This window comes from Rhinolophus hipposideros, assembly GCF_964194185.1.
Source record: "Rhinolophus hipposideros genome assembly, chromosome: 5".
NCBI lineage: Eukaryota > Metazoa > Chordata > Mammalia > Chiroptera > Rhinolophidae > Rhinolophus > Rhinolophus hipposideros.
Window position 1 is genome coordinate 95,785,103 of NC_138051.1, and position 15,196 is coordinate 95,800,298.

Here is a 15,196-nt window from a genome sequence, read left to right on the forward strand (position 1 = left end):
ATCCTTTGGGATCACTCACAATGCTTGAATAAAATATTCTGTTCCCAGTAATCTTTTATGCAATGGCTTTACCATGTTGTGATGATTCTTGACTGAAACACTTATTATGGTGGCGAAAAAATGGCATTTTATTATTTCTGTTCTTTTTCTACCTTCTTTAGTTGGCATTCTTTTGTAAAGAAGAGCTGTCCTGCCCACCCTCCCCTTTACAATAGTTTTAACTTAATTGTTATTAATGGTAGTAATAATATCAGTATGGGTTTAGGGATTTTAAAAACTGCGATTGCATTCGTTATATATAGTCCATTCCTGACATTATTCATTTTGGTGCTCATATTTGGCTGAGAGCCCTTTCAAGCTGGCTGCCATCTCCTTTTGACACACCCCATCGGTTTTTGAGCTCTTCCTTATATTCTGGCACAACCAGATGTTCCAGGCTCAGGGTTGGTATCAGCCACTTCCCCAAGGAGTCCTGGTTACTTCCAGTGGAGAATGGTAGAAACCACGGTCAGGGCTCTGGTGTGCTTCTTGCCACTGGGATATCATTGTTCTGGGGCCCTTTCAATGGACAGAGCTAGGAAACAGATATTTAAAAATCATAAAAAGAAAAAGAAAGAAGAAGGTATGTGTTAAACAGTAAGATTCTTTGGTCTTTTGTTCAGTTTATTTTAGAAAACTGGAAGCATATTGAAGATGTAACACAGCGCTGCTAAATGTGCTGTGTATTGATATTAAATATTAATTTTCTGTGGCATCAAGCTTCAAACAGTGACTCATTCTTTAATTTTTAACAGATACAGAGAAAATATTGCAGGTTTGATGGACAAATGTTTTCCTGAGATAAACAAGCCAGGTAGGAAAAGACTTCTTGTATATTCATAGGGATTTTGCTTTCTGGGCGAAAAAAAGGTCATGATGTCCATGGAATATCCCTCAATGTAAGAGTCTAGGTGTAATCATTGTATGGGGCCTGCTCATCACAAAACACTTCCCTTTTCAAAGTGGGCTACATGAATACTTGAGTTTGATTCAGTTATTCATTGCTTTTAGGAGAGGAACCAAATTTCATTCGTTCTTTCAATTATTTTTTATTGAAGTTTTATTGTGTGCCAGGGACCATTGTAGGTGCTAGGGAGACACCAGTGAACAAAACCAAAATTCCTGTCCTCATGAAGCTAACACTGTAGTTGGGAGAGATAGACAGTAAACAAATGAGTGAATTTTACAGTGTATCATATGGTGAGTACTATGGAAAAAGAGGAAAGCAGGAAATAGAATCCTGGAGTAAAGTGGGGAAGAGGATTGGAATTTTAAATATCCTGTGCAGGGATGGCCGGACTGAGGAGGTGTCATTTGAGCAGTTGTAGGAAGGAGACAGGGAGTGAACTATGTGGAAACATGGGGAACAGAGTTCAAGGCCGAAGGAATGCTAATGCCTGTTGTATTTGAGGAATGCCCCCTTTTAGGCCATCACGTGGGCTTTGGCATTTACTTTGAGCAAAAGTAAGGTTTGGAGTAGAAAAGTGACATGAACTGGCTGTTTAGGGACATCTCCCTAGCTTCTGTTTTGAGGATAGACTGCTAAAGGAGCAAGGCAGGGTGTAAGCAGGAGTAGGTCAACAGGCTGCTGCGACAATCCACGCGACAATCCACGCAACGGAGGTAGCACTGGAGGTAGTGAGAAGTGGTCAGTTTGGATATATTTAGAAGCCTTTCCAAGCCTTTGCTTAAGTGCCTCTTTTTCAGGGAGGTCTACCCTGACCTTCTGGTATTTAAAGTTGCAACCTACCAACCACATCAAGAAGTGGAACGGTACAGGCTCTCAGAATCCCCCCTTGTCCCCACCCATCATGAGCCAGTCCCTCTGGCCTAATGAAGTACGGGCCTAACTTCCAGCACCAAAGCTTTGTTTTCGAACTGCATAGAAATGGAATCAGACTGAACAAAACAGACAAAAACATCCCTACCCTAATGAATTAGTGTTCTAGTTCGGTTAGAATCCTTTGCTTTCTCTCAGTATTGTATTTGTGAAATTCATTCCCATTGTGGCGTGGCTTTTTTGGATGTTTTTATCTTTAACTTTATTGAGGAATAATTGACAATATAATTGTATATTAAAGTGTATATAACATGATGACGTACATACACATTGTAGATTGATTACCCATCACCTCACTTAACTATTGTTATGGTGAGAATACTTAAGATCTACTCTTGGGAACTTGTATGTGTACAGTATTGTGTTATTAACTATAGTCACCATTACATTAGGTCATCAGAACCCCATTGTTGCGTATTTAGCAGTAGTTTGTTCGTTCTCATTTCTATATAGTATTCCATTGTATTTATATACTATTTTATTGTTATTTCCAATTTTTTAATTTTTATTTTATTGGGGAAGGGGAACAGGACTTTATTGGGGAACAGTGTGTACTTCCAGGACCTTCTCCAAGTCAAGTTGTTGTCCTTTCAGTCTTAGTTGTGGAGGGCGCAGCTTAGTTCCAGGTCCAGTTGCTGTTGTTAGTTGCAGGGGACGGAGCGCACCATCCCTGGGGGACTCGAGGAATTGAACTGACAACCTTGTGGTTGAGAGCCCACTGGCCCATGTGGGAATCGAACCGGCAGCCTTCGGAGTTAGGAGCACGGAGCTCCAACCGCCTGAGCCACCGGGCCGGCCCGAGTTATTTCCAATTTTTGACAATTACAGATTGCCAATTACACATGTAGATGTGTAGTCTACCTGCAACGAATTATCGTGTATTATATGAGGAAGAGCATAGTTCTTCCCCACCCCCATGTTTCTATCCAGTGACCCAGCAGTCTTTTTGAAAAGACCACTCTTCCTCTGTGGGGCCGCATTTGCCTTGATGCAGTTGTGCGTCTGTTTCCAGACTCTCCATTGTCCTTTTGGTCTGTTCTGGGGCCATACAATCCTAATTGCTATAGCTTTGTCTCAAGTCTTGGTATCTGATAGTTTAAGTACTCCAGCACTGTTGTTCTTTCAACTTCTCTCTTGCTATTTTTGGCCTTTTGTACATCTATGTAAATTTAAGAGTCGCCTTGTCACTTCCGCACACATCTGTCCATTCCCAGTTTGCTGGAACGCTGAGTATGATTGTATTCACTGTAGACAAATTGGGGAGTGTTTGTCTCCCTACCATTGAGGCTTCCATCCAATAACATGGGGTATCCTGCATTCCATTTCGTGTCACTGAATTGCTCTCAACTGTGTTTTATAGTTTTCTCTGCAAAAAATCTTGCTCTGCTTTCATTGTATTTGAAGCTTTTGATGCTATCGTGAGGGATATGTTTTTAAAGTTTCATTTCCCAGTTGCTTGTAAATATTTAGAAAGAGAATAGATTTTTCTATACTGACCTTGCATTCTGGGACTTGCCAAGTTTACCTATCCTGGTAGCTTTCTGTAGATTCCTTAGGGTTTTCTACACGCACTGTCATGTTTGTGAATGAACCTGTTTTGTCTTCCTTTCCGCTCTATGCCTCCTGTTTTCCTCTCTTGCCCTCCTGTACTGGTAACAGCATACATGACTGCCGTACTGAATAGAAATGGTGGAAGTGCACATACTTGCCATTTGCCTCTCTCAGAAGGAAAGTTTTCAAGATTTTACCCTGCTTGGTGATGTTTGTTTAGGTTTTCTACAGATCCCCTTTATCAGATTGAAAAAGTTGAAAGTTGGGGGTGGGGGTTGTCTCTGTTTTCCTCATGTATCCCAAGTATATAGAGTCTTGCCTGGCACATAGTGGGTGCTTAATAAATACTTGAGTGATTGAGGAAGAGAGAGAGAATGAATGAATGAATGACAGGATCTCTTGATTGATTGGATATGGGGTGTGGGAAGAGAAGCTTGGCTTGAGGAGCTGGAAGGATGGCATTCTTGATAACAGAGACAGGGCAAACCACATGGGGAGCAGGTTTTAGGGGCAGGCCAGGAGTTTCCATTTAGATTTGTTGGAGTTTGAGATGACAATTATACATCCAAAAGCCACTAAATGAGGCAGTGTATACCTGTTTCTCCAAAAATAAGACCTAGCCGGACTGTCAGCTCTAACGTGTCTTTTGGAGCAAAAATTAATGTAAGACCCCGTCTTATTTTTCTATAAGACTGGGTCTTACGGAACATAATGTAATAAAAGACCAGGGCTTATATTAATTCTTGCTGCCAAAGATGCATTAGAGCCGATGGTCTAGCTAGGTCTTATTTTCGAGGAAACACGGTATACAAGTCTGGAAGTCAGGGGAAAGGGCTAGGCTGGGGACACACGTATGTGAGTCGGGAACGTAAAGATGGGTTTTTGATGTTGAGAAGCATTGATCTTGACTAGTAAGATTTCTTTTTATGGGTATGGTTCTGCCTCAGTGTACAGTAAACCTTTTATCATTCAGAAGCCGATTTTTTTCCTTTATGGGGAAACCAGGCCTTGCTTCTTTCTTCCACCTATTTTTGGTATGTTTTATTTCTCATTTATACAAAGAAAGCAAGAAAAAAATTGGCTGTAATATTCATTGTACTTAAGCACATTTTACTTTACAATCTTTATTCTAGGTCCTTTTTTATTTTTTGATAGCTTTAAAACTATGGTAGTTATTTTTGTGCATGTTTAAATTTTTAGTATGGCTTTTAATTGTGTCACTATTACAAAAATGTTTTTTACATTGTATCTGAAAACATAGTTTTGTTTGACTTAATCTGACAATTCCTGAGTTCAAAAGCATACTTTTCATTGAAGAAGTAATTGAAAAAAGTCATCTTTTAACATGATATCCATTTGCATTCTAATTTTACTAGAACTACAAATTATTTTCTTAGGTAAATATGTTGTATTTATGATTAAAAATTACAAAATTATTGTGTTATTATTTTAGATGAAATTGCTAAATACATGGAAACAGTGAAATCACTGGACTACGTTGAAAAACCTCGATATCAAAATTTACGAGATATTCTTTTGCAAGGACTAAAATCTATAGGATGTAAGGATGACGGCAAACTGGAACTCAGCGTTGTGGAGAATGGAGGTTTGAAAGCGAAAACTGTATCAAAGGTGAATTTTGTCATTGGATTATTCTTTGGACTTCCTGTGATTATTGCAACAAATACTAATTTTAGTAAAGTAAATCAGTAGCTCAGTAAAGACAATAATAACAGATTGCTTGGCAATTAAATATTACCACCATTATACAAAGGCAGACTCTTTATGATTCAGAAAACTATATAAAGGGTTGTAAAAAATGAATGTTTATACATTTTTTATGTACAGTAGCAAGTTATTAAATTTCTAAAAATATTCTAACTTGGATGGTAATATCTGGCAGAGAGATTTTGACCAGGCACTCAATTCATAGTTTGTGATTTTTCTTCTCTCAAGTGAACCCCTAGGGTTGAACTTGTCGCTGTTTTTCCTTGTTTGTTGGTGTGGTCAAAGTACCACTTGAAAGTTTTCTTCTTTGTTGGTGTGATGTGTTTATCATTTGAACATTAATCTTTATAGAAATATCATTATGTAAAGCTATGTACATGTATACAAATGGATTAATTTTTTGGAGAGAAATAAGAAATAATGACCTTTATGGTAGAAGTATTATGCAGGCATGTAAGTAACTCCTGGTATCACCTTAATATTTAGATTTTACAGGTATATATTAACTTACTGGTTTATTATTGGTTATTTCTAATAAATTGTTGACTTACTGATTTCCTTTATTAATCTGAAATTATTTAATAAAATGTGTTAGCTACCTTTATATGGAAAAGGAAAACTGCTTTTAGAAGAAAGGTGTTTTTTACATTATTGCCCAATTTTACTGTTGTTAACTCTGTAAGTTTCAGTAGATTCTTTTGGAAATCTCATATTCCAAACTATAAGAAAGAGGGCTGGAAACATTTTCTCTTTTTAAAATAAGAAGCATCAAATGAAAAGATTTTCGTAATTCTTTCCAACTGCTCATTGAGAAGTGAAGATCCCTGTTGCAGTGAGAACCTGTCCAGTGCCATTCCGCCTTCCTTTGCAGGTCACTGTTTGGGCCTTTGTGCTGGAGAAAATGTGGTTTCTGCAGGTTGGCTGTCCACACAGCTGAATAGGTCTGTCTGCTGCAGAGCTAACATCTGTGACCTTCTAATTCTCTTGTGTCCTTGGGTAGTTCAGAAGGCTGGAAATTTCCTGTTTGATCATCTCCTACACGTATAAAGCTTCATTTAGGGGGGAAAAAATGAATACCAAGTTGAACTATTAGGTTTCCTTTTTTAATTTACTGCTTTTATTTTGTTATTATTGTCATCTTCATGGCTGACACAGGGCTATTCTTAGTATTAGGAAGAAATGAATAAAAGTTAAGATTGGGTAAGATCATGAAGCTGCTTGATAGCCACGTACCTGTAGGTGAGTCATTGGTTTTGTTGGCCTTTTGTATTTTTGTTTGTAAAAGTGAGAGTTGGACCAGACCAGTTTTTTTAAAAACTGTTTTTCTTTTTCTCCCAAATGAGGAAAGGCCCAGAACATTTTCTTCTAATAAATTATAAATACCCCATGTCTAAAACACATAAAAGCAAAGCTCCAATAATTGAAAAATTGGGGACTCCCTACAAGGAAAAACTTTCTTTTTTGAGAAATTAGTTTTCCATTTCTTTTTTGGCAAGAGGTATATAATCAGGATGTCTTTTTTGCTCTGGTTACCAGGAATCTCAGATCTAAATATGATTCTATGATTATAGACTATATTAATCCTTATAATTAGCATATTTGCTCCCTCTTTTATTTGTCGTAATTTTTAAAAGTTTTTTCAGATTTATTATTCAGATAAACCATATTTAAACTGTAGTTATTGTTTTCGAACCCATTTCTTTTTTTGCAAATCCATTTTTAGAATTGCAAAGGACCTTAGCATTATGTGATTTCTGCAGTCAGGCATTGGAACTGAGGGTTCAAGACAGAGGGTTCTTGACTGTCTTCATCATATGCTCCTTCCTCCACCTCAGTAGCTGATGTTAAGTCTGACAGCATTTACATTTATAAAAGTCTTTGCTAATGTCTTATTTTTCAATTTTCTAGTTTTGAGATATAATCGACATATAGCACCGTGTCAGTTTAAGATGTACAGCATAATGATTTGAATTAAATATTTCATGAAATGATTACAACAGTAAGTTTAGAAAAAAATAAGAAAAAAGTGTATGTCCTTTGTATTGATCAGATTCAATCTCTTTTGGAAAAAGGCAGGTGTAGTTAGTTCAGTCTGTTTCTGTTTATGTTCCTAAGAGATATCCATTATGGTAAAACATATAAGAATTGATCAGCAGTGGAATGAAGCAAGGTTTCTATCCATTGTTTACAGCCATGCGTGAGCATGATAACAGTGTCTTTGGAAACTAGAGTGAAATATGAATTTACTCACTTGGAGTGTTTTCAGTCTCAATAGCCTAAGAGTTTTATTTAAAGCACAGAATTTTGGGATGACATAAAGCTGAAGAAGAAAGAATCTAATGATCAGTCTGCCATTAAAAAGTACAGCCAAATTTTCATTATTGATTAGGAGTAAACACTTTCATTAGAATTTGGCAGTACAGTTTCAGTAGTTTCTGGATTTAGTGTGTACTCGTAAATCAACATTCGACAATTAGGTATAAGGTCTAATTTATGTACCTGGTCCAGTCTGGGTCTCTAGGCTGCAAAGATCAATAAGATAGAGTCCGTCCGTAAAGAATTCCTCCTGTCCCATCTGTAAGAATAGCTTAATTTACTGGCAGGAACTCAGCAAGTTAAAAGGACGTTAATACCTCCATTAGCTATTTTCTTGTAGGGTTTTGATTAACTTGCTTGCCCAAGCCAGCGAGGAGGGAGCTAGCCGTTCATTAGACTCTTCTTGGGTGTCATCCCTGGAGATTCATTGAGTAGGTCTAGAGTGTGGCCCTGCAATTTACATTTGATTTTTTTCCTTTTCAGACGCCACATATTATGAATACGAATATTTGTAATACGAATGAGGCGCACATACCTTCCTTTCTACCTCCAAAGGTTTTGTTTTTTTTAGGTTGGATTATACTAGTTGGCTTTTCTGGAGTTCCTCTGAAAAATCACTCACCACTGTTAAGTAGATCCTCGCTGGCACTCAGCATGGAACGTGGCCGAGAATTGAACAAGAGCACAGGCCCTCCTTGTGAGTCAGTGGCCTGCGGCTGCTCTGGTGGCCGGCTTCCTGACTCTGAGGTGGCTGTCCCTCATGCACTATTTAATTTATATCATGCTGCCTATTACTTAAGCTAGATTGCCCCAAATGTACCCTCGCAATTTGGTTAAAGTCTGTCTAGCTTTTTCAGCATGTAGAGTAATAGGAACTATATTTTAAACGTCTAAATTTAGATTGTTGAAGTTGATAATTTGTTTTTGCTCTTTCAATAAGGGATGAATTTTTTAAAAGCTTTCTCTCTGTGGAAATAATAATGTTCTGTGTCTTGCTCATAAGATTGTTGGGTGGATTAAATGAGATACAGAAAGTGATTAGAACAGTGCTAGACGCGTAGCAAGTGATCAGTAAACGTTAATGTTATTGGTAAAGTTTCCCTAACTATTTAAGTTTACTCAAGTCTGTCTGGTTTCTAGATGTCAAGAAAATAACACGTGGAGAATTTTTATTTGAATCTATTAACACCTTTTGAACTAAGAACTTACAAATTTAAAAGTTCGGTTATGAGATAGATTAGGCAGATGTGAATGAAGATTGGCTTACATTTCACTTGGAGAGTGTGTGTGTTTAAATAGGTTGTTTTGAATAGTAAATGATTGGGAACTGGTAAAAGTCGGTTTTGCAACAAAGATGAGCTGTTAATTACTGTGAAATAAAGACACCAAAAATGCAGCTCCATACCTTATTATTCATATTAAAGATACATGAATCAAGTTAATGAGTTTGAAGTTAACTTTTTCCCTGAAGCTGCTGAATGATGCTGAGGGTTATAGGTAGTTGACATAAAGCAGAGGACTTCCAAGTGCCAAAGAATTCTGTGTCTGCCGTCTCCTCCCTGTGTGGTTAGGAATGAGGCACTTTGTGGACATGACCCTATTCCGGGAGGTCAGCAGAATGCTAAGCCTGATGATTTATTTTGTATGAAACTGGTTCATGTATGACTTGAAACCATTTAATTTCCCACCATTCCATACATAGGGTTGATTTTCATTGGCCTTTTTAGTTGGCAGTGTTACAATTTCTCAGTTTTATGCTTTATTTTGAGAGTTCTCCAGGGGATTCGATGGTGCTCGGTACTGGTCATAGGATATCGACCCTTTAAACTTGAGGTTATCATTGAACATTTATGTAGTACTCAGTGTTCTGTCAGTACTTTTAAATTATTTTATGTATATTTTACAGCATTGATGTGAGGTACATCTTGGGCCTTACAACCATTAATTATTATTATGTATTTATATAGATTTTTTTTTTCTCAGAGGAGCTCAAGGCACTTAAAATCTCCTAGTGATTTGAGGCATAAAATATTAAAGACAATTAAAGCAAGACTAGACGCCCATTTGCCACTCTTCATAAATTGCCCTTGAAACACCTTAGCTTGGCTAAAAATTTTTTTTAGCATTAATGGTACAGATCATGGAGCCCTCAGAGGAAAATATGAATGAGGAGGTATCATAGTAATTCCAACTTAGAAGAGAATACAGTGACATTAGTTTTCTAGACCTTAGTTTACCAAGTCTGCAGAAACTTCTTTTATTAAATGACTTGAGGTTTGATCAGGTTGGAAGTTTCCTGGTCCCTGTGAGGTGAAGGGTGTTAGAGTATGAAAGGCTGTTGCTGCCAACAAGTTGGAAGTTGGATTTCCGGGTTTTGAAATGCTATTGGGAGATCTTTCCAGGCTGGGGTTGCCCGTATCACATGAAAATTTGATGAGAGGAAGTTCTCATGCATGTAGTAGTCCGTATATCATGTGCTCAGGGTTCAGCTTGCTTTCCAGCTCATTGTCTGCTCATTCACCAAGTGCTTTGTTCCTGGGAGGATGAATGACAACAGGACTTGAAAGCAGCCCTTTTCTGTCCTCAGCAGGCCCACCTTCCGAAAGGACGCATACTTGTTCCAAATGAGGCAGTAGGCATATTATGCCTCCTTTGTGAAAGCAGTGCTTTTGCTCAAAAATGTGTTGCCCATAGCAAGCAATTGAATCTGATTGCCAACTAGGTGAAGTTTTTTCCCCTATATTTATTTATTCTGACAGAGCCTAAAAATGCATCCGTATTTTTTTGGCACACTCAAAAATTAGCAGTAATTTTTAGTTCATCATTTTCAGATAATTACGGTAAACTTTTCATTTTTCATGGTATTATAAGAGTGGGATAGCTTAAACTACTGAAGAACATACCTGTTAACAGTTAGCAAAATTACTTGAGTTGTACTTTCTCTTCCCACCCCCGGAATAGATAACTAAAAGTATTGACAGAAGAGAGATTTAAATCTAAACAAATATATAACAACCACCACAACAAAACAAAATCAGGGGTGGACCCTGAAGTATGCATGTGTTACATTTACACATGGATTGATACTTAATAGAATGGAATTCCATGTATGTGGGATTACACTGGATACTTAAGACTCATTTATGGAACTCTAAAATGGTTTCTTACAGGCTTACATGAATACAGTTTTAGAAATTTAACTTGTGTGTGCTTAATTTTATAAAAGCTAAAATTACTCTATTCCCTTAATTTGTTTTTAGTGTGTGTTTTTGAACTTGAGAATGAAGCCTGTAAGGGTGCCAGGCACGCAGTAGGTGTTTAGTAAATATGTGGTGGGGTTTCTACCTCTGTGAAGATGGAAGGCAGTGTTAACTGCAAAATAAATGGTCAGGCGGCTTCTCCAAATGAGGAAAATCATGTCCATGCTCACCTCGCAGTTATTGTTGTGTGTCGTACAGTAGTTTGGTTTCATTGATAAATGCAAGTAAAGGCGCCTGTGAAACCTGGTATGGAGCACGGCAAAATCAGAGATTAGCATATTCACTTTGTAAAGTCGTTTTCTGTCCAGAGAGAACAAAAATACAGTCGGGCCTCCATATCCGTGGGTTTCCTTACCGCGGATCCAGCCCACTTCAGATCCAAAATGCCCAGAAAAAAAAAATCCCGTAAAGTTCCAAAAAGCAGAACTTGGATTTGCCGTGTGCTAAGCCCTGAGCTGGATGCACATGCAGGCGGCCCATGGTGTAGGAGAGCCCACGGCGGCCTGTGTGCAGACACGCACACGGGTTATGTGCAAATAGCACGCCATTTTATATGAGGGACTGGAGTGGCCTCTGGTTTAGGATTCCAGGAGGGGGCGGTGCTGGGATCCGTCCCCTGCAGATACCCAGGGCCAGCTGTGGGCACGCACTGTCCGAAGTCTCATAGTTGACAAATAGCAAAATGAAGCATTTGGAGATAATCAGGAGACAGAAGCTGGCAGCAGATTGTTTGGAATTTTACTCATTGCTTACCAAAGGAATAACATACTTAGATACTGTTTGTTTTTTTAAATTGTTAATGGGGTAAAATATGCATAACATCAAATTTAACATCTTAACCATTTTTTAAGTACAGTTCAGTGGCATTAGGTACGTTCACATTGTTGTGCAACTAACTGTCACCACCATCCATCCCTAGGACTCTTATTCTTGCGAAACAGAAGCTCTGTATCCATTACAAACTCTCTATTTTTCTCATCTCCCCCAGACCCCAGCTCCTGGCAACTCCCATTGTGCTTTCCGTCTCTATGAGTTTGATTACTCTAGGTCCCACATAGAAGTGGAATCATACAATATTTGGCTTATTTCCCTGAGCACAACGTCATCAGGTTCTTCATGTTGTAGCATGGGTCAGAATTCCATTCCTTTCTAAAAAATTTATCTTTCAATTACAGCTGACATACAATATTATGTTAGTTTCAGGTAGCTAGCATAGTGATTAGCCATTTATATAACTTACGAAGTTATTACCCCAGCAATCTAGCAGCCCCCTGACACCATACACAGTTATAACAATGTCATTGATTGTATTCCCTGCGCTATACTTTCCATCCTTGTGATGGTTTTTATAACTGGCATCTGGTACTTAGATACTATTAAACTTGAAGGTTTTGGTTTTTTTAAAAATTGGTCTTAGTCTGTAGACCACTGGCCATTTCTATCCAAACTACATACATCGTCAGAAGAGTTGAGCAGGAGACACCCAGCTGAAGTGTGGATGAATGAAATTCAGTGCTTCACCTAATGCGTACTGCTTAAAACACAGGTGTTCCTTCTGTTGGTTGAATACTGTCTGATTTTCATTTGTATGTAATTTACTTTCATGGAGATTAAGAAAGCTCCTTTTTATTAAATAAGCTTGAAAACAAGATGAATGTACTAGGTTCTTGGGTAGAATGTATTGGATAGCTCCCTTTAAAATGAGCATTTAGAAATCTGCCCCTCTAAAACTGTAAAATGCATTTTCTCCTGTATGGAAAGCAGTATGGTCCTGAAATATTCCTCCTTAATTTTGGTCCAAACGAACAAAAGTGTCTGTGTTTATTGCTGCCTAATGCATCACAGGTCTGCTGACATGCTAACCTTGGCGCCTTGGCGGGCATTACTCAGGCCTGTGCACCGGCAGGAAAGATGGGCCGAGTGCACAGTCCATCAGTGCAGTTTGCATATGGAAGTTCTCACAGGGGAGCTGCCCGGTGCCAGCTGAGGCTTACCTGCCCACTGCACTTATTGTATGTAATTATCGAACCAATCTGTTCAGCCCAGCAGGGTTTAGATGGTAATCATGAAGCAACACTTCGGAGAAGAAAGATGGAAGGCACTCTCCCCTTCTCTCCCTCAGCTATATGAAGTTACAGCCACTCTCACAGCTATTTTTGAGAAGGAATACCTCCATGTACAAATCTGCTAAGTGGATGATTTTAACGTTTCCTAAGCTTTAGTCAAGTTGTTATTTTTGTATGTGTGAAGCATTTTCTATAGGAACATGGTGGGTATCTCTTGAGTTCTGATCTTTTCATAGCCACTTTAAGAATATTTTCAAATAGTGGAATTAATTGTAATACATAGATAAGGACAGTTCTGACCATTTGGAGGTTTCAAGATAACGAGGTTTGAATAGAATTGGGCTTTCCCACATAATTCTCGTTGGAACAGAAGCCATGGTTGCCATTAAGAAAAAGGAACTGTGCCGTCAGCAGGTATTATACTCTTTGCAGCTGTACACACAATGGCCCGAAGCAAGGAAAATTCTCAGATGAAGTTTAATAGTAATTGTTAGGAAATAAAAATGAGGACATTCTGATGTATTGCGAATCTGTGAAATTTGGGAAGTATCAGATGATTTCCTAAATGATACAGACTTATTTTAGGCAACCTAGAGAAGCTTTGAGTTATAATTTGCATTTTAACACATTTAAATTTGACACTACACGGGATAAAGTTATATGAAAAATACAAAGTTTTAAATTCATTACTAAAGTCCTTCTCTAGTTATACCTACATAGGGAGATGTTAAGTCATTTAAAAACTTGTCACAGGAATAAAGTAGTTAGAAAATGTTATAGTGATAGGAAATAATACAACGAAATTGAATGAACATTTGGGAAGAATGGATGGTGACAGAATGCAAGCACTAACTCCTAAGTAACACTCAACTGGAAAACTAAATAGAAAATAGGGAAGATCTGAGAGAATGGTGGAAAATCCAGCCTGCCTTGTGAGATCTTAGGAGAGCTATGTACTTTTAAGACTCTTCCTTTACAGTAAGGTTTATGGCCCTCTTAAACTTTAATAAAAATATATCAAAGCATTTATTGGAAGTTTGCCATTATTGATTTATGAATAGAATTTTACCACCAATTTATAGTGTATAACCACTGATATAATATGTGGGGCAAGGCATCTGTTTTCCCATTTATCAAGTAGGTTACTCTCTCCCCAGACGTACATGTTAAAATGGGGAAAATAAGCATCATTGACCTCAGTGAGTGATGATATCAAGTTTATAAAACACTTTGCTTTAAAGGAGTTTCTGTATAATGGTTAAAGCATGGCTTTCAGTGGTGAACTATATGAAGCATAAAACGTTAGAGGCAAACGTACCCACCCTGCAGACTGGTTAGTTGGTGGTTCTCGTAATCCCATTTTCTTCCACCCCCGTCCCTTTCCTTAGGTGACCACTACCCTGAAGTGGTACATGGTCGTCCCCCTCATCCGCGTTTCTCTTTCCTCGGTGTCAGTTACGTCCAGTCCACTATGGTCTGAAAATAGTAAATGGGAAATTTCAGAAATAAACGATTCATACGTTTTAAATGGTGCACTGTTCTGAGCAGCATGCTGAAATCTCGAGCCGTCCGCCTGACACGTGAATCATCCCATTGTCCAGCGTATCCCCCGCCTGCCCGGTAGTCACTTCGTGGCCGTCTGGGTTATCAGATCGGCTCTCACAGCATCACAGTGCTTGTGTTTATGTCACCCTTATTTTACTTACAGTGACCGCCAAAGCGCAAGAGTGGTGATGCTGGCGGTTCACATATGCCTAAGAGAGTTTCCTTTAACTGAAAAGTTGTGTGCGTACAGGAAAAAGCATAGTGCGTTGTCTATAGGATTCAGTACTATCCACAGTTTCAGACATCTGCTGGAGGCCTTGGAGTGTATCCCCCTCAGATAAGGGGGGACTGTGGTGTATTCTTCCTGTAGGTCTTAACACACCCCACCTGAATAGATTCATGTATATGGTAAGTTTGTATATTTACTTCTTTGACCATCAGACCACATCTCTCTCTCTCTTTTAATTTTTATATGGAAGAAGCGAAAGAAAGAAATTGAGGAAAGCACAAAATGTAGTGTTGAAGATATGGAATGGTCAGATGCGCAGACAGAAACAACCGTACAAACCCGTAAGTAGGACGTCTTGCCTGTTAGCTTTTTTCCCTCTGTAAACACGAATTTCCTTTTCTTTCACCAAATAAGAGGTTAACTATTTGGGTCATCGCATTTGGATTTTATAATAAAGTATCCTAAGAGAAGATGTCATTTGTATAGTATGGGTCACAGTGTCTTTTGTACACACATTGTGTTACTGACTGTTCACCGTCCCATGACATTGGGACATTGGGACATAGGCTCATCTTGTAGATAGGGACCCGGAGACACTGAGCGTCTAAATGACAGAGCAGTT

General features: G+C 38.4%; 1 protein-coding gene across 22 annotated transcripts in view; it reads left to right on the forward strand.

Moving 5' to 3' along the window:
* The window catches only part of VRK1 (VRK serine/threonine kinase 1), a 112,495-nt gene that overhangs the window by 89,561 nt on the left and 7,738 nt on the right, over nucleotides 1–15,196 (forward strand). For 21 of the 22 annotated variants that reach the window (XM_081047940.1, XM_081047941.1, XM_081047942.1 and 18 more), the window contains 3 exons: nucleotides 795–853; nucleotides 4,884–5,062; nucleotides 14,825–14,915. In XM_081047940.1, the coding sequence (XP_080904066.1) occupies nucleotides 795–853; nucleotides 4,884–5,062; nucleotides 14,825–14,915 (329 nt within the window). The remainder of the gene's footprint in view (nucleotides 1–794; nucleotides 854–4,883; nucleotides 5,063–14,824; nucleotides 14,916–15,196) is intronic. The other variant, XM_081047949.1, reaches the window with a different exon arrangement.